Here is a 20,715-nt window from a genome sequence, read left to right as displayed (position 1 = left end):
TTCAACAAATATCCAGATTAATGTCTTTTACAGGATGCTAAAGTGTTGATTTATAAAGGTGAAAAAACTAGCCCATAAATATACAATGGAACAGAATGTGCACTGGTTTCCCATATTTTAAATATTTCCTTTTGGATATAGCCTACAATATATGAGTTTCATTCAAACATCTGATAAATTATAATGCAATGGTGCTTTACTGTGATTAAGCAATAATTATGAACAAACATCTTATAACCTTAGAATTGCTTTTATCTTGCAACAATTGTTAGAAATAAATCTCACAAGAAGTATGAATGTACTGTAGGTGATCACTTGTTAAAATAAAGTACAGACACTATTGCCATCTAAAATTTGTTTTGCATAGATACAGAAAGTATAGGACCAGGATAGAAATCAGTTCATATATTGCTATGTGTTTGGCCATGTGCATTTATGTTCAAATCACCTTCTTTCCATTAAGAAATCATGTGGAATTAGAATAAACATTGATTTGGTTGAGAAAGTTTGTTTTCATGTAGAGAGCAAAAAATTGAGAACATGAGTCACAAAATTGTATTTGTCTTAGATCAAAACTGTTAAACTAATAAAATTTCACATCAAAAAATGCAGTGTTAAAATTTGCTTTATAATACAAAAATCTCATACTGCAATGTTTTTCCACCACAACCCCCCTTTGTTCCAGATGCTGCACTGCTCCTCCACTTTCAGTAAATTAGCACTGACTTTTTCTTAAATCTGAAAAATGTTCTATTTAAAGTTCATCTTTTGTTGTGCTTAATTTGGTAGCATGTTCTTCAACAAATTTGCTCAAGCTTTCCAAATCTCTTTCCCCAGTTTCAAATTTAATTGGATTCTTCTTGCTGTTGCTGGGAGCAAAATAGATGGTGGGGAAACCTTCTACTTTATAACTGTCATTTGTGACATCATTAGTAGTTGCATCCATTTTAGCAATTATTATATTTTTCTGATTTTTGTATTTTTTACCCAATTCCATATAGATGGGTTCTAGTTTCTTGCAATGCCCACACCAGGGAGCATAGAACTCTATAAGAACATCTGAATTTGGATCCATTACTATGGATTCAAAAGTTTTACCAACTACAATCTTCACTGGACCTTTGTTATTTTTTGGTATTGGCTGGGATTTCACAATGGGTTTTAGTTTACCTACAAAGGAAATAGAAAAGCATTGTTATACCACACCCATGCTATTCCCACTTGCAAAATTACAGTCCCCACATAAACTGTTCCATGCTAATATTTTAACTGGTTCTTTAAATCAAATACAAAACACTTGTTCCTGATCATCAGACTATACAGGTTCCTCAACTAAAGACCAGTCACTTAGCAATCATTCAAAGTTAGGACACAATCCCCCATTCTACTTATGATCCAGCCTCAAAGTTATGACTCCTGCAGTGTATTCCCCCCCCCAACTGTTTCTCCCCCCCCCATCCTGCCCTGCTGGGTTCCTGCAGGTATTTAACCTGCTTTGCCACCCACTAGTTCCCCACTGCTACCAATCGCTCACTTAGCTTTTACTATAAATCTCCTTCTGGAAATGCCACAGATTGCATTAGGGAAAAATAGCAAATCCGTCCTTTCCTAGGCCAGGTAGCCTGTCCAGGAAACAAGGCCCATTCTGAAGCAGTCTACAAACGTTATCTAGCAACAAAGCCTAGACTGCCAAGCAACGGAGAAGCTTGCTGTTCTTCCACAGTGCCTTTCTTTCTAGCCCATGTGCTCTAAAAGCTGTGAGGGAAATAAAGTTGGGAAGAGCTTTGTTGCACCTTCATTTCCCCTCTTGCAACTTCTGGCCTTCCTTTTTAGCCAGGGCATGCAGAAGTTGCAGGGAGAAAAAAGATGGGAAAATTTTAGTCCCATCTTTGTTTCCTCTGCAGCTTCTAGTATGCAGGTACACAACTGTATACCTAAATTCAAGACCGTTTACCTTTTTTGAATGACAAAACAAATTCTCTAAGTATATCAGAATCAAATTCTTCTGGTTCCATGGCATACTTTTTACCAGCTTCATCAAATATGGCAACATTAACATCTTCTCCACTGTCAACCAATCCCAAATCTTTTATTTCTGAAGAGTAGTCTTCTTCATCAGCAATTGCAAAAGTGTATTCTGGAAAGTCCTTAGCCACCTCTAAAACTTTATTTCGCCAATATTGGGTAGCTGGAAGTACCAAGCAGACCATTTATAGATTAGTATATGAAATTATACTACTGTAAATATTTTAAGAAAATTACTTTATAGTTATACCTACCAACACGATAGTCAAAGCTGAAGTCTACCGTATAATAAACAATTATTAAGGGCTTCTTAGCATATCTCTTAGCATCATTAGCAGTCTTGCGATGACCAACAAGAGGTAGGGCATGTTTCACCACATGGTTTTTCACTTCTGCAACATCAGTAGATTCCTGTTTACAGCAACAAAAACTCTTACTTCATAACTTCATTATTACAAGAGTCTTCATTATGGAGAATATTCATACACAAATCCTAACAGAGGTATTTTATAAATATTTTTATATTTTATGTGGGTTATTGAGATTTATTCATTCACAAAAGCTGAATGAAAAGACATGTTAATTGAAAAATATTCAAAGAAGATTTAGCCCCAAGGGTCCCTTGCTCCTTTCAATCCATAGAAATCTTTCCTTGACCTTGGATTGCCATACAACACTAAGCTTTTAAAAACATCTATCATTATTTATAAATCCTTTTAAACAATCATTTTTTTAGAAAGAGAGTAGTTGGAAAGAGGTTACACCCCATCCCATACAAATATAGTTAAACTTAAATTAGTCAGAAGTATAGTTCAAGAAACAGCTACTGAAAATAAGTGAGCTTTCAATCTTTTCTGAAAGCACATTAAGGAGTTTAATTAAAATTCATGCCAAAATAGAGGATTAAAGGCCATAAAGTATTTTATGATTTGCACTGACCACATTAAATATTCTGGATTTCATGATTTGTGAACGTTTGGGTATGTTTATATGCATGCATGCATACCAGTGTATAACTTCATTTAAGTTGATGATTACAGTTATAAAATCCCATTAGATGTTTGCATCCAGCTTCACAAGTTCAAACACAAGAAGACCAATGTGAAACAGCAAACCTGCATTATTTGCAGGCTTGATCAGCTGAAAGAAATATTTCTAAAGTCCTAAAAAGTAATCTGGAACACAACAAATCATGGAATAAAAAAAAATACTGTAAAAGAAATAAGCCAGATCTGGTTCTAATATGGACTTTTTATAGCTACTTACTTTTATATCCAAAATATGTACTGAGGCCTCATATTTCGACTGAAATTTTTCAGGGTGCATGATCACCAGTTTTCCAGGATCTACTTTCAGAAACTTTGATATTTCACTGCTAAAAGTATGATAGAATTTGTAATCTTCTCTCAAGCTGTTAGCTGAAAAGGAAAACCCAAAGCATTAGGGAAAAATTCTACAGAAAAAATCTGAGATTCCGAGTTTGAAAAATCTGAAAATTTTGTACATTGTTGCTTTATCCCAGGGTTTATTAAAAGATTAAAAGATTGACAAGACACAGAAAGACTACAATAAAACTTTTTTCTACATTTATTTTATTTTAATTTCTGTTCTGCATTAGGTTTACCATTGCAGGTCTGAAGTTCCATATTATGACATCATCAAAGCTTTAATTAGGATAAGTAAAATAATTAAATAAATATTAATAAATAAAATGTAATTAAAATTTAAAATAATTAAAGATAATTGAGAACCAGTTTGATCTGGTTTTTAAGGCACCAAGCTAGAATCCAGGAGATTGCAAATTCTACTCCCACTTTAGGCATGAAAACCAGTTGGATTTCTGTTGCTAAATGAGACATTTGGGGGGGGGGGGGGGTTTACGACATTTTTGCCACAGTTGTAAGTGAATCACTGCAGTTGTGAAGTTAGTAACACGGCTGTTACGTGAATCTGGTTTCCTCATTGACTTTGCTTGTCAGAAAGTCACAAAAAGTGATCACACGATCCCAGGATACTGCAAGTATCATAAATATGAACCAGTTTTCATGCATCTGAATTTTTATCACATGACCATGGGATGCTGCAAACGTCGTAACTGAACAATGGTCATAAATCACTTTTTCCAGTGCTGTTGTAACTTTGAATGGCCACTAAATGAATTGTTGCAAGTTGAGGACTATCTGTAATTGAATGAATAAATAAATCCAGCGATGGGATTCAGCTGGTTTGCACTGGTTCGGGAGAACCAGTAGCTAACTTTCCGAATAGTTCAGCAAACCAGCTGTTGGAAGAAATCTCCTTCCAACAGCCTTTTGTTTTTCCCACCTTATGGGGTTAAATCCTGTCAGGAAGGCAGGTGTGCCTCTTTGTGTTATTTCTAGCCTAATCCTGTCAATCTTTATTGCCCTGGTTCTTGGCAGTATGCCCAGACTTTCTATAGCCTGAGCAGCTTCTCTGGAGTTTTTTCCCTTTGCTGGTACTTTTATTCAGGGCTTGACTTTATTAAAGGGGAAAGATTGTTTTAAGCTTTTTACATTGCTTTAGTGGTGCCTGGCACTGTCCTTTTGGAATGTAATTCCAACACAGCTGAATCCCCTTCCAGCCACTCCCTGTCTCCTCCTTCCCCAATTAAGGGTGGGAGGGGGTGATTGTGGGCCTCTTTCTTATCTGGATCCGTAATCTTCTCTAAATGGAGTGATCTGGCTAGTCTTTGTCTTGTTTGTTTGTTACCAAAAAAAAAAGGGCTTTGGTAGGTCTTCCCTCCCTCCCCCCAGAAGGGAAAGCGATGAGGTAATCTTTTTGGACCGCCACTGCCTGCCTGATCGAGTTAAGCAATGCTGCCTAGAAAAAAAATATTTTTCAAACTATGTCTTTCCCTCTTCCCTCCAATGTGATCTTTCCTTAAATCTGGATGATTTCCTTAGGATATCTTGTGAGATGAGTGAGACCAACTGGTATCTTTAAGTGGTGCAAATGGATCTAAGGATTGCTTCTCTTGGCTGGGAAAGGGTGCTTTGACCATTCACTGAGCACAGGAGTCTCTTGTCTGTGGGAATACTTCAGTCATCCAGGTCATGGTTGTCCCAAAGGTGCTTTTTTCAATAGGCAACTGGACTTTCTTGGTTTCCAGAAAGTCCAGTTGCCTCTTGAAAAAATACCTTTGGGGCAGGAGTCTCTTGCATTGCTTCGGAGTAGCCAAGCCACATGATTGCTCATTGTTAGTAAGATTTTTTAAAAAATAGATAGGGGTGTGGATGCTCCCTCCAATTCGTTTTAGTTTTCTCTCATGATAGTAAAGCTTAGTAATATGGCATCAGGTTTGAAGTTTATTTAGATATCTGTGGCATGTACTAATTTTATTATGATCCTGGCAAGCTTGGGAAGGCAGGGATTTGAACATGGATCCCCTATATACTTTGTTAATTTGTCTCATTAACTCGGCATTTTGTAGCCCAAGTATGCCCACCCACTTACTGGAGAGCTTAAATGACCCTTCTGCTAAAGAGTTTCACTTTATGAGCAAGAGTTGGCTGCTGAGAGTTATCGTTGCAATTTAACTATTTTAATTCCTCAAGGTGCTCTGGCACCCTCCTGATTTGTAACTACAGGTTGCAAGTATTGCTGATGAAAAGGAAGGTATTCGGACAGAATGGTTTAGGTTTCCATGATGGCTGTGACTGTCATTGATCTTCAGTGTATATTCCTCCATTTCTAATCTAATTATTGGTATTTAGGGCAGCTTTTTGCAAGTATTTTGTATTTTTGTACAGATAATCCTTGACTTACAATAGTTCATTTAGTGACCATTCATAGTCACAATGGCACTGAAAAAAGTGATTTATGACCATTTTTCATACTTACGACCATTGCAGCATCCACATGGTCACGTGATCAAAATTCAAATGGTTGACAACGGTCTCATATTTATGATGGTTGTAGTCTCCCAGGGTCATGTGATCCCTTTCTGCAACCTTCTGACAAGCAAAATCAACATGGAGGCCTGATTCCCTTAACAGCTGTGTTACTATTTTAACAACTGCAGTGATTCACTTAACAAATGTGGCAAGAAAAGTTGTGAAATGGGGCAAAATTCACTTAATAAATTTCTACTTAGCAACATAAATTTTGGGCTCAATTCTGGTCATAAGTCGAGGAGAGGAGAGGCCAGGTGTGATAAGGAGTGGCTGGGAGGGAAGGGATGAGGCATGGTTGAGCATGACTGGGTGAGGCAAGGTGCCCGATGTGAGTGATGTTGAGTTGGCCACGCCCACCAAGTCACATGACCATCCAGCCATGCCTACCAGCCGGTCACTACAGCAGAGAACTGGTTGTTAAATTATTTGAATCCCACCACTGAATAAATCCTCATATTTCCCATTCTCTGCATCTGTTTAAATCCACACCTAGTTCTGTGTCTTTCTTGCCTTCTCCTTTATCTCAATTTTTTTCCAATATGTGTACAGTATTATGTTTTTCTTTGAAAAAGACAGGAAAATTATGTTGCCCCATTTTAATAAAGCAGCAACAGGTTATTAACTGAAGTGATAGTCCTTCGAGAATTAATGTGGCACTGCAGTTATAAAAGATGAAGACTGCATGGTATTATTTAATTTTCGTATTTACAGTTTGAAAAATATTTTTCTATTACTTTGCATTCACAGAAATCTTTACAAAGTAATTTCTATGTGCTAACACTGAACAATATTTCCAACCTTTTAATAAAAGAAAAATGTACCTGCATCTTGATAGAGGTGATAGGCTGGGTCTTGACTTTCCTTAAAAACACCAATAATAATAACATCATCTCCATCTTTCAGAAATTCTTGTACTTGTTTAATGGCCTGTATTTGTTTGGATGGAGGGCCACTCTGTTCTATCATGTAATCAACAATCCCTGAAAACAAAAATAGTCTCTTATTATTGTCTAGAAAAGCATCCATTTAGTATTATTTTATGCCTGAAAAAACAAAGTTCACCTTACCATACTTCTCTCTTGGCCCATTGTAGACAAAAGATTTGCCCTTGCGGAAGATCTTAAGAGAAGGGTATCCAGACACATCAAATCTCTTTGCAAGTTCTGTTTCAGCAATAGCATCAACTTTTGCTAGAGGGATAGGAGGAATACGCTTGCTAAGCTCCTTAGCTGCCTTTTCATATTCTGGAGCTAATCTTTTACAATGCCCGCACCTATATCAGAAGAAAGGCAGAAAGAAATTAAAGAGAGAGAAATTCTGTTTAAAAAGTTCCCAAAAGTTTTCTGTGAATTTTTTAACCACAATGACAAGAAAAAAAAAGCATTTCAAGTGAAAGGTTTTCTCTGTTTTTAAAAGGAAAAATGTTGCTGTTATCTTTTTAGGTAAAAGTTATTTAAATGTATATTTTGATATAATAGTGTTGCAAATTATTATTTACATAGCAGTTTGCAATTGGTTGTGGGTATAAATATACACAATATTTATGGAAGTGGTAGGTTGCCTGTTGTTGCCATATTGTTTCACATCTACCCTGAAGAAGCCACAACTTGTGCACTGAAACAGTGCATATTTATATTATACATGGCATCTGATGAAATATGTGTGACCATACATTTATACAACTATACTCCTGAATCAAGGGGTGAACGCTACATGGTTTTTTTCTCCAAATAAGTTAAGTGTTTTGAATATGCAGCAGATTTCTTCTATTTCACATTTTTATTAATTTATCAAAATATAAAATACAAAAAGAAATTCAAAAAAGTAATAGAAAACTAGGAGGAGGAGAGAAAAGAGAAAAAATGATGTAAAGGAAAAGCAAAAAAAAAAAAAAAAAAAAATCACCAACTTCCAACTCTCTTTAAGCACAGTAGAAGATAACATTATAACCTCAACTTTTTACTTATAAGCAACAGTATACGGTAGTGGCCAAAATTGTGGAAACCTTTTGGGGAAAGTATATTTTTGAGGTTTGATGGCTAATAATACCACTTTTTTTTTGGAGTTTCAAGATAATCATATTCCACTGCTGGAATGGCCTGGGAATAGCCCAGACCTTAACCCAATTGAAAATCTATGGAACCAATTAAAGAAACTTGTCAGAAGCGACCCAGCAATAAAACCCAGTTAATAGAAGCAATCATTCAATCTTGGTTTCACATTATAACAGCTGCATAACTAAAAGACTTGGTTCACTGCATGGGATGACATTATAAGGCCTAATTCATGCTACAGGTTACCCAACTAAGTATTCACTGATGTGATAATTTTTGTATATCTCATTTTTTCTACATGTTTCACTTTTCTTCTTTATACTGTAACTGCTATTCTAATAGCAAATCTTTCATAAAAGTTATTGCATTACATTCTTGATTAAATTATCTTTCCATTGACATATAATTTTATGGTACTACTCAGTGGTGGGATTCAATTTTTTTAACAACTGGTTCTGTGGGCATGGCTTAGTTGTGGGTGTGGCTTAGAGAGCATGTGACCGGGTGGGCATGGCTTAGTGGTAATGTGACTGGGTGGGCATGGCTAGCTGGTCACATGACCAGGTGGGTGTGGCTGTGTGCATAGGGACTACTCAGAGGGCTGAAAAAAGTCATTTCTGACAGGTCCTCGCACTTTTGACTGCTCCTCACACTTTTGACCATCCTCACATTTATGCCCGTTGCGGCATTCTTAACAACTGTATCAGTCATTTCACCACTACTTCTCTTCACCACGGTGACAAGATGGGGCGCAAAACGTAAAATGTGAGGACAGTCGTAAGTTCAAGGACTGGTCAAAAGTGTGAGGACCGGTCAAAAATAACTTTTTCAGCCCTCTGAGTAGTCCATATGCACATAGGGACTACTCAGAGGGCTGAAAAAAGTGATTTCTGACAGGTCCTTGCACTTTTGACAGGTCATCATTTATGCCCATTGCAGCATTCTTAATTAAATTAATTAAATAAAAAAGACCTGCTGGAGCAGTCCAAGGCGGGCATTCGGGCCGGCTGCAGGGCAAGGTGATACAACTGGGGTAGATAGGCCACTGCTGCCCAGGTGGGAGGCAGGTGCAGGGCTACAGGGCTAGCTGCAGGATGAAGCGATTGGATGGGGTAGGTCAGGGGTCTGCAATTTTAAACACTCAATCTTAAACACATGTAAGCACTTAAACACAATTTAAACCTGGGTGGGCATTGCCAACTCCATATCACTTACTCCCAACCCAGGTTTTGTGGCTTCCAGTATTTTCTTTTAAACAGGTATCTCTGTGTGTCTCTTTCATCTCTCTCATCTCTTTCTTTCTCCCCCCCTTTCCTTCATCTCTCTTTCTCCCCCCCCCTTTCTCTCCTTCATCTCTCTTTCTCTCCCCCCTTTCTCTCCTTCATCTCTCTTCCTCTCCATCTCTTTCTCCTCTCCTGCCCGGGCGGTGGCGGCAGCGCACCTACCGCACCATAGGGTCGCCCCTCGGCTTGGAGGCGGCACCTTAAGCCTGCGCCCCATTGCGTGTGTGTCCGCCCGGCTGTGCCTGCAGCCGGCTCTTGTTGCTCTTACTGAGCTTCGCAATGGGGCAGACAGCGCCCCTCCTCCTCCTGGAACCCATTACAATGCGGAGCTTCGGCTGCAGCCTGGGCAGCCAGCGTTCCAGGGAGGAGAAAAGTTGTGCGTCTCCCTCAGCGACTGGATGGGCTAGGCTAGGGTAGGCTGGTGCTGCGCGGGTGGGAGGCGGGGCAGGGCGAGGGGAGTGTGAGCCAGCAATTTAACAAATGGTTCAGTGTGCTGTGAGGCCAATAAATTACAAAAAACCACCAAACCGTTTGTTAAATTACTCGCCCGCCACTCGCCCCGCCCTGCCCCCACTATTTATTGGCAACGGGCGGGGCGAGCCAGCAATTTAACAAACGGTTCGCCTAGAACCAGCAGAATCCCACCGGGATTTTTGGTACTACTCCAAAAAAAAGTGGTGTTATTAGCTAGTTTTAGAAAATACACTTTTCCGAAAAGGTTTCCACAATTTTGCCCACTAGCCATTTGGCCATATACTAGCCATTTCTATAACAACAAACCTATCTAATTTGCAAAAATAAAATCAGAATTTCATTTTTTTAAAATTGCAAGCACAAAATCCAGAAGTAATTTCCAAATAGAAACAAAGTTAAATATATTCTCTTCTTTGGATAAAAGAATCAATTTGACCATCTCTGCCTCTTCTTGCTGTAGGGAATAATATATGCTTCCATTTACACATTGCTCTTTATCATAATTTATATTAAGAGAATTCCCTATATTATTTCATTTTTTTAACCCTAAAGAGAGAAAACACTTTCTATTTTTGATATTTCACAAATTTCAAAAATTACTCAAATATTATATATAAAGGGAGAAAAAAACTCTCTTAATTTTAAACCCAGAACCCAAAACTACATTAGAACTTTCATTCAATTATATACATCACACCAATATAAGTGCAATTAACTCCAATTAGCTATTTTACCAGCCCTCTTGGACTCAGGCTGCTCCAGGTGCCTGGTGAGCTTCGCCTTAGTGAAAAAATTGGGGATCCGATTGAAACAACTGAATGTCCCAGGTCCCAGTGGCATTTTGAGAGATGGATGGATCTGTGGCAGGGGCCATCCCAGCAACATTCATCACTGAGCCACTAGAAATGCGGATGGGGGCCCATGTTGAGACTCTAAGATTTGTAATGGCTCGTGGGATGGAACGAGCTTTGGCGCTGGGGTTGGCTTGGTTCAAGAAGTAAAACCCATATGTAAATTGGAGAAGAGGCCTGTTAAAAAATTGATGGACCTGCCTAGTGCGCAACCCAGAGAAAATTCAGGCAACTGTTCCATCAAGATGTGAGACTAGGGTTGCAGCACATGAACAGGAGAAGGACCTTGGCTTTATCCCCAGAGAGGAGTCGGATCTGAGGGAAGTGTTGAGTGAAAAGGGGTCAGATGAGCTTCTGCCTCATTGACCAATGGACTGTGTTATACAGATTTTGCAAAGAGGCAAGCTAACTAAGCCAAAGCTCTACTCACTGACCCTGAGGGAGCTAGATGAATTGCATGCATTTATAATAAGAACCTCACTCCAGTGGTGGGTTGCCCCCAGTTCGCACTGCTTCTATAGAACCAGTAGTAAAACCAGTGGGAGGTTCACCCACCGACTCCGACGTCATCAAAATGTTTCTGTGCATGCGCAGGAGAGAGAGAGAGTGCAAAGGGGGCACACACGCGCGGCCCCGTTGCAAACTGGTAGTAAAGATAAGTAGAACCCACCCCTGCCTCACTTGGGGATTTATCTAGCTGATTGGCCTCGGGTGGCCACCCCTGCCCTATTTAGGGAGAAGAAAGATGGGTTGCTTCACTTGTGCATAGATTATAGGGGGTTAAATGGTGTGTGTGCGGAATATGTTTACCCCTTACCCCTAATGAAAGATATGCTGGCCCACCTGGCTAAGGGCAAGATTTTTACTAAATTGGACCTACGGGACACATACTATCAGGTGAGGATCAATGAAGGATCAATGATCTTCTCGGGAGGTGACACGAGGCTGGTTCCAGGGGATTATAAATGCTTCGTTGGGTGAGGGTGTCTTTCCTGCTGCCTTGAAAGAGGCGGTGGTGAGGCCTCTCCTCAAGAAGCCTTCCCTGGACCCGGCAATGTTGATAAATTATCGTCCGGTCTCCAACCTTCGTTTTGTGGCGAAGGTTGTTGAGAGTGTGGTTGCGCAACAGCTCCCCCAGCACCTGGATGAAACAACGTATCTGGATCCGTTCCAGTCGGGCTTCAGGCCCGGGTACAGCATGGAAACGGCATTGGTCGTGTTGGTTGATGATCTCTGGAGGGCTCGGGACAGGGGGTGCTCCTCTGTCCTGGTCCTGTTAGATCTCTCAGAGGCTTTTGATACCATCGACCATGGTATCATGCTGCACCGGTTGGAAGAGTTAGGGGTGGGAGGCACTGTGTTGTGGTGGTTCTCCTCCTTTCTCTCTGACCGGTCGCAGTCTGTGTTGACAGGGGGACAGAGGTCGACCCCGAGGCCCCTCATATGTGGGGTGCCGCAAGGGTCGGTCCTCTCGCCTGTCCTGTTCAACATTTATGTGAAGCCGCTGGGCGAGATCATCCGTGGTTTCGGGGTGGAGTACCATCAGTACGCTGACGACACCCAGCTGTACATCTCCACCCCGGATCACCCCAACGATGCCCTTGAAGTGATGTCCCAGTGCCTGGAGGCCGTACGGATCTGGATGGGGAGGAACAGGCTCAGGCTCAACCCATCCAAGACCGAGTGGCTGTGGTTTCCGACGTCTCGATATAGTCAGTTGACGCCATCACTGACTATTGGGGGCGAATCATTGGCCCCCACGGAGAGGGCTCGCAACTTGGGCGTCCTCCTGGACTCACGGCTGTCTTTAGAAGAGCACTTGACGGCCGTGACCGGGAGGATTTTTTATCAGGTTCGCCTGATTCGCCAGTTGCGTCCCTTTCTGGATCGGGACTCGTTACGCACGGTCACTCATGCCCTCGTCACCTCCTGCCTGAACTATTGTAATGCTCTCTACATGGGGCTCCCCTTGAGGAGCACCCGGAGGCTCCAACTGGTGCAGAGTGCGGCCGCGCAGGTGGTAATGGGAGCAACATGGCTCTCCCATGTAACACCTCTCCTGCGCGAGCTGCACTGGCTCCCGGTGGTCTTCCGGGTGCGCTTCAAGGTTTTGGTTACCACTTTTAAAGCGCTCCATGGCTTAGGACCTGGTTATTTACGGGACCGCCTACTACCACCAATAGCCTCCCACCGGCCAGTAGGCTCTCATAGAGAGGGACTCCTCCGGGTGCCGTCAGCCAAACAGTATCGACTGGCGGCCCCTAGGGGGAGAGCCTTCTCTATGGGGGCAGCTACCATCTGGAATGAGCTCCCCCCGGAGATACGGAGGATCCCGGATCTGCGCTCCTTCCGCTGTGCTGTGAAGACCTTTTTATTCCATCAGGCGGGCTTGGCCTAATTTGTTCCCTTTTTAAATATGTAAATTTTAATCTGTTTTTAAATTATTGGGGTGTTTTAATCTGTCTGGGCCAAAATGATTTAATTTGATTTTATCTGGTTTTTAAATTTTTTGTATTTATGTATTTTATTGTTGGCTGTTCACCGCCCTGAGTCCTTCGGGAGTAGGGCGGTATACAAATCAAATAAACCTAAACCTAAACCTAAACCTAAACCTAAGGGGATGAGTGGAAGATCACTTTCAACTGTCCATTAGGATACTTCCAATTTAAGGTCCTCCCTTTTGGCCTCTAAGATGCTCCAGTTGTTTTCATGCAACTGATTAATGAGATGATGCACAAGCATCTATACAAAGGGATGCTGGTGTATTTAGATGACATATGGATTTACACAGAGACAAAAGCTGAGCATGTGAAGTTGGCGAGAGTGGTTCTAAAAAAGCTAAAAGCTAAACTGCACGCCAAACTTTCCAAGTGCAAGTTTCACCAGAGCAAAATAGACTATTTGGGCTGCCATATTTCACACAAAGGAGTTGAAGTGGACCCCCAGAAGATCCAGACAGTACTGGATTGGGCTCTGCCCCGCATTAGAAAGTAACTGTAAAGCTTCCTGGCCTTCACCAATTCTACTGGCAATTTATCCCTTCTTTTGCCCAGATTGCACTCCCTATTACTAATCTTTTAAAAACAAAAGAATCCAAATCTAAAACCAGCCAACCTTTAAAATGGACTAAAGGTAGACCTCGACCTACAACAGTTCACTTAGTGACCGTTCAAAGTTACTATTAGATGATACGGGATTGGCATACATCTGTCAGACTTACGAGCAATTTTCTCATGTTGCAATTATACTGGGTAAAATGGTCTTGCAACTTTCCAAGGAGCCTTCTCCCAGGCTACTGAAACATGTGGTCCATTGTTACCTTTGCTTTTTCGATAATCCAAGGGCACGGGAAGCTCTCAGGCAAGTCACCGACCCCAGGAGTATTCCCCTTCCTCCACAATAACAGCCAAGGAGGTGGCAGAACCCAGGAGGAAACAGTTCAGGTTTACAGAGAGCCAGGAACCAATGACCTTTTCCAAATCCTGTCAGGCATGCATGGACAGCTCTACTAGACTGTCAGTAGTCACCTGAACTGCAGGCCCTTTCTATAGCAACTTCTCACCATGTCTTTGAGGATTATGACAGCAGCAAATACAGTCAGGATAGACAAAGAATTGCTTTTGTTTTGCACAGGAACTTCAGGCTCCATTTGACTTTACTGCAACCAGTTTCTCTCAGTAAAAATTATTTTGACTGAATTCAATGGATTCAAGAGTCTCGCTTTCCTGAAGGGGCTGACTGGGCAGGCCTAACAGTACAGCTTAGAAATATTAGCTGTTTTAAGTTTTTTGATGTATAAATCAGCTGTTTTAAAAAAAAAAACTGCAGGATTTTACAATTTAAATGAACTACTTACTGTGAAGTAAGTGATCATGAAAACAGTATCTATGAAGAGCAAACTTGTACTGACTTTTGATGTTCTGCCAAAGGAGGGAAATAGTTATGACATGTATGATAAAATATTCTGCTTTTTCTTACCATGGAGCATAGAATTCAACTAGAATTATGTCTGCTTCATTCACTGTTTCATCAAAGTTCTCTTTTGTTAAAACCAATGTAGCTTCAGGAGGTGGGACCCACTCAGGTTGTGAAACTTCTTTTACTTTAGCCACAATTTCTAAAAATATAATATGAAGAGACTCATTTTTATTTTTAATTAGCAAAATTTGTATCATTTTAACAAGTGTAATTATCACAAAAAGAAAACTGTACACTACAGATAATTTGGAAATGTATCTTATTCCAGAATAGAAAAGTCTGGGGCATTTTAATTAGGTCAGATTTCTAGCTGAAGAAATACTTCAGCAAAGGTGAAACTGACAATGAGAATCAAACTTGTATCTATTTATGAAACTGTTTAGCAATCAGTTTTTGAATCAGGCAAAATGTGAGAGAACTGGCTTTCACCAAGCAGAAATCAAACCATAATAAATATTATTTGGACATTTATTATTGCTATTATCATATTTGCAGTTATCTTTTTGAGATGGTTGGAAAACTGACTCATAGGTCCTGCTCAAATACAAAACACACCATAGGAAAGTAAGCTTACAAATAAATTCTTATCTTGAACCAATATCTCATTCTAGATTTTCAAAATTACAATATAATTATATGGAAAAAATAAAGTACTCTTCCCAGTGACTACTTGGCTGGTACTATAATGGAAAGTTTTCAGCAAATATAGGTTATGCTTTTGTACACATAATGATGAAGCAAAGCGCCTGGGGCATCCTCTTTCCAGGTTTGGTCAAAGAGACAAAAATTTAAAAATTTACTTAGTGCAAATATAGTTTGTATATCTTCTTCTGGGACACTAAAGAAACATGCCTTTACAGGAAAAATGTTCAGATTCCTTCTGCATCTTCTAGCAAATCTACCCCGTAACAAATAAAATAACACACTGCCTTCTTTTAGTTTTTTTAATCAACAAGGAAATCTTGTGTATTTGGAATAAATTGTACTTTGTGCCTAAATGAGTTACTACCTACCAGTTTCTGTTCTTGAACCATCATAATCCACTGGTTGTCCTTTCTTCAGAATTTTGATGGTTGGGTAACCACTAACATCAAAACGACTTGACAAACTAGAGGCTGATGTAGCATCTATTTTGGCAACAGGAATAGGTGGATCATTTTCTTTTAATGTTTTGGCTATTTTTTCATATTCTGGAGCAAACTGCTTACAATGCCCACACCTAAAGAAAATGAGAGAGTAAACTTGATAGGAATTGTTACTTCTACACAAAATTTAGAAATTTTAGATTAAGGACAGAGGCAATTTTATCTTAATACTATGTTTAGCTAGATAGCTCTGATCACATAGAAGAAAAGAATAAGGTTGGTGAGAGATGTAAGTAATTAGAAAAATAAGGATCATTAGTAGATTTCAATGTTGTGGGCCCAACCCAAATGAAACCGTTCGCCCAAATATATGTGACAGTTTTATGTATTTATTTCTATTTTTTATACTTTTTATACATCTATGCAGACTCAGACAATAAATACATAAAACCAAAACCTAACATGTTGTCAATCTGACTTTTGGGAAAGATTTTTTCATAGGACAGGAACCCCCACTAATCTCATCTCTCATAAATTGAAATTCATAACCATTCAAAGAGGAATATGCTATATGTACTGGTTCTAGTTTAATAAGGCAGTTTTTTAAAAAAAACTTCAGAATCAAGTCATTTAGGATTTTAAACACCAAAGTTCATCCTCTGAAATGTACCTAGAGGCCTACTGACTCTCACTCATCCACATGTAGGCCAAGGTATTTTAAACAGCAACATGATATTCACTTAACTACCATATGTAGTTTTGCTAGTGCTGAAAATAGTCATTTCTGACCGGTCCTTACACTTGCTATTGCAGCATCCCTGTGGTTATGTGATCAAAATTCAGACACCTCACAAGCAGCATGTATTTTTGATTGATTCAGCATTCCAAGGTCATGGTGATCATTATTTACAACCATCCCAGGTGGCATCCAACAAGCAAAGTCAATGGGGAAGCCAGATGTGATTCACTTAATAACTGCTGTGATTTTCTTAATCAGAGCAAAACAAGGTTTTAAAATTGGGTGAAACTCACTTAACTATATCACTTAGAAATGTAAGTTCCAATTGCAACTATGGTCTTAAGTGAAGGATTACTAATAAACCTGAATCAGTTTCAAAAGTGAAAATGAAGAAGCAAAAGCATCATGCTTACCAGGGAGCATAAAACTCCAGAAGTACAGTATCTTTGCCTTCAACAAAACTGTCAAAGTTTGCATCATTCAACATTAAAACACCATTTTCTTCTTCTACTTCTGAGTTGTCTTCTTCATCATCATCAGTTTCCTCACTGGTAACAGAATCTAATTTAAAGGAATACAGATTTTTCATATCTGTAAGTTCTGCATTACAGTGCACATGAAATGCACTGCTACTAATTTATTTCAATACTCAAATGTTTAGAATGGATCATTAGAGACTCTGCAAAGAAATATCACACTACCTTTTCCCCAGTGGTGAAATGCAAATTTTTACTACTGGTTCTGTGGGCGTGGTTTGGTAGGCGTTGTGTGCTTTGTGGGCGTGGCTTTGTGGGCATGGCAAGGGAAGGATACTGCAAAATCTCCATTCCCTCTCCACTCCTGGGGGAAGGATATTGCAAAATCTCCATTCCCACCCCACTCTGGGGCCAGCCAGAGGTAATATTTCCTGGTTCTCCGAACTACTCAAAATTTCTGCTACCGGTTCTCCAGGACCTGCCAGAACTTGCTGGATTTCACCCCTGCTTTTCCTCAATCATAGTTCTTCAAAACTTCAAGTATACAGTGGTGCTCTTCATGTATTTTTATACAGCTTCTGAATCCCTAATGCTGAAGAATCTCAGTATTTTCTGATTGTTGCTACCTTAGAACTTATTAAAAATCTGGAAAGCATTAATTTTATCTAACATTTGGCAGATTATGCATTTTTACATGAAGTTTAGTACAAAATAAGTGCAAAATATAACAGTGTTTTGGTGGAGGAAATTATGAAACCAGGGTCACCATACAACAAACTGCAATCAAAAATGTTGGTCACTTTCTAAAGAAGGGAATCTGTCATTTTACATGTTTTAACCAACTTCTTCAGGAACCGTAGATCAACACATTAAGAAGGCTAAATTATTGATGAAATACTTCATTAACAAATATGCCTTCAGATAATGCTATCAGAACAAATTTTCCAAAGATTCACAAATTCAAGCTGGTAAAACAGGGTGTTCAGCCTTTCTAGAAGAATTATGAACTCAGCGAATTTTAAACTAATTTTAAATCCTTCCAAAATAGTTAAAACAGCCTGTTTCAGGCTTAAACAATCTCTTCAAAATTCAAAACCATATTCCACATTTCTAAATCCAATTTATCATTAATATTTGAAAGGAAAAAAACTCCAGTCTATCATAGCCATTACCTATCTTGACAGATAGTTACAAAGTGACATGTTTTTCAGAAGTTCTTAAATAATACTTCACAAATCACAATAAAGAGATTCATTCTGCCTCCTTGAACAGATGAAATTAGACGCAATGTTGGAATGAATTAGGGAAAAAGAAATATTTACTACTTTAAATCAGTATACATTCTATCTCCAATTACAATTTGCCTGAGTAAAGTGAACTAATTACAGGGTTAGACAGATTTAATTACATATAGCTAAATCAACACAGTTTAAAGAAAACAAACACACCATCCCAAGAGATCTAATTTGTATGCCACAGCAAATAACCAGCATATCCTAGCATAAATCTGCTTATCGTATACAGCAGAGAACTTTGTTTCTATAGCATGCAAGAGCTGAGGCAGTTAGGCATGTAGATGTGCGTTCTGTCGTTGTTTTCTCTTTCTACATCACACACTAACACAGAAGGACAGTCATCACTTAGTAATAACTATCTGGCATGCTTTATAACTGCTTTTCCCGCTTGTGGATGTCAATTTGAATTTGAGATCTTTTACATGAAAAAGATATGCTCTCTGCATTTAAAATAAAAAGCTGGTGCTTTTTTCATACTTAAAAAGGATGAAATATTTCATTAGCTGGAAGAGGGAATAACTCAGCCAAGGGATTCTCAGCCTAGAGCAAGGTGATTTGTTTTTTTCTCGACATAACTGCTTACCTCCCTCTTCTTCCTCCTCTTGGCATCTGGCTAGTAAAGCAAGCTGCGCCAATGCTAGGATAAGCGTTAGCAGGCACACTCTTCTGACGTTCATTGCAGCAGCAACGTCCTCTTTCGCATCCAATTCTTCTCGGCAACACGCCTCCCTCTCGCTCTTCCCTTAAGAAAAGAAAGCCTCTTCTTCCCAGAAGGCGAATTTACAGGAAGTCGTGAGCCCTGATTGGCTAGGAAAATAGTGAGACTCCTGAATAGTCGACCAATCCAAGAGCGACGTATGTTGAAAGGAATGAAAGTTGTGTTTGAAGAAGTGACTTTCAGCGGAGGGGGGGGGGCTGTCAATTTCTGAAAGTGGAACGTCCCCGCGCTTGCATCCCCTACAGCGAATCCTCTCTCTGCAAGAAGAAGGCGTGGCGGTACACACAAAAGAAAGCCCAGCGAAGTGTGTCACTGTATGCTCAAAACTACAAAACTCTACTGAGGTGCCTCTCACGGATTGGCTCTCCTGGAAACTACCAATCAAGACTTGCCACTCGTTTGGAAAGGCAAACAAATCCTGGGGTGGAGCAAACGAAAAGCGGACAAAGAAAATGGGGGCGTGGAGATGTGGGGTTCAGTTAGGCTGACGGGGAAGACACTTACCGCTGTTGGATTGGTCTGACTGAGGAACAGAAATGGTCATAGGGCGGGTGAGTCGTGGACGCTTAGGTTGGTCCACGTCAGTTGAGCAAATGGATTGGTTCTAGTTAAATACTTTCTTGAAGTAGTATTAAGGCCTTAAAGTAGTCTTGGTAACAAGAACATATGCGTTAATATGATTAGACAACAGAATAGAGTCGTGTAACTAGCTTTTATTCTTTCACAGGATTATTGCAGAATTTTAGATGGAAAAATACTGTAATATTCAGGATTGAGACATTTGTCTTTTAATACAGATCTCGAGGAAATGCAGAGAATTTGTGTTTGGATAACTATCAACTATTTTGATAACTTATCAAAAGTTAAATGACTATCTTATTGGAACATGTAGGAAGTTAGCACCCAACCCTCTCTTAGAAGAATGAAATATTCTAGGAAATATTAAAAAGGCAGAATATTAAACTTCCCTGGATGAGAAAAGGAGATACATGCTCTTTGAAAGCAGCCCCCAACTTTGTTAATAGCCCCTTAAAGACTGGGCCATCCTATCTACTGGACAAGCTTGGCCATCTTATCTACCACACAAAAGATCTTCACCCTTGGGACATAATAGGATTAACCCTCTACCCATCTCACCACATGGCACCTGAAAAGATTACATCACCCTGCACCCAAGCTCCAAGGCGGGGCCCAAGAGGGTATAAATCTCTCTCTCTCTCATCTATTGTTAGATGGCTAATGTCAAAAGCTTAGGGTACCATAGAATTAAGAAGAAAAACATACAAGTAGTCCTCAATATACAATCATAAACCAGTTCTTAATGGCTTAATGTTGTAATGATCATTAAGAAATCCCACAGTTGCTAGGTGCATCAGTAGTTCACCATGGATGCAGTTTTACCAACAACCAAAACTAAGCTCCAGTTTTTGGCAAAACTATTCTAAAATGTGATCACATGACCCATCGATCCTGCAAACAGCCTTAAATGCCTGAAGTTTGATTCCATGACTATAGAGGAGGCTTGACCATTCAAACTTTGGAACCAGGTTGTACCTATTCCAAGATCGGTCCATTGTAACTTTCAATGCTTGCTAAGTGACCAATCATAAATAAACATTATATCCCATTTTCTTTGTGTTTCTATGTATTTTTGTTATCAGTTTTATATATTTGATATGATCAATTGACTTAATAAAGTTTCTACCATAAGTCAAGGACTACCTGTAAAATGTTTGGAGAATAAAATAGTTCAAGAAGGAGAATAGAGCAAGCACTAAGCAGACTCCTTGGAAAAGTGATTTTTGTAAGTAGAGGACCACCAC

The 20,715-nt window shown here is 39.6% G+C and overlaps 1 protein-coding gene across 1 annotated transcript; it reads right to left on the bottom strand.

The window, feature by feature from the left end:
• Positions 1-174: 174 nt before the first annotated feature.
• On the bottom strand, positions 175-19,345 carry PDIA4 (protein disulfide isomerase family A member 4). The gene is made up of 10 exons (XM_034416463.3): positions 18,758-19,345; positions 16,817-16,964; positions 15,593-15,798; positions 14,580-14,718; positions 7,007-7,212; positions 6,761-6,919; positions 3,292-3,443; positions 2,280-2,436; positions 1,955-2,188; positions 175-1,170 (listed from the first exon to the last, which is right to left on the bottom strand). Exons 1-10 carry the CDS (start codon positions 18,849-18,851, stop codon positions 755-757), a joined length of 1,911 nt encoding a protein of 636 aa, XP_034272354.1. The 5' UTR covers positions 18,852-19,345; the 3' UTR covers positions 175-754.
• Between the last annotated feature and the right edge of the window lie 1,370 nt (positions 19,346-20,715).

Source organism: Pantherophis guttatus, chromosome 4, assembly GCF_059756535.1.
Source record: "Pantherophis guttatus breed Tessera chromosome 4, ASM5975653v1, whole genome shotgun sequence".
NCBI lineage: Eukaryota > Metazoa > Chordata > Lepidosauria > Squamata > Colubridae > Pantherophis > Pantherophis guttatus.
Note: the sequence above shows the minus strand (reverse complement) of the source record. Positions and strands in the feature narration are given on the sequence as shown.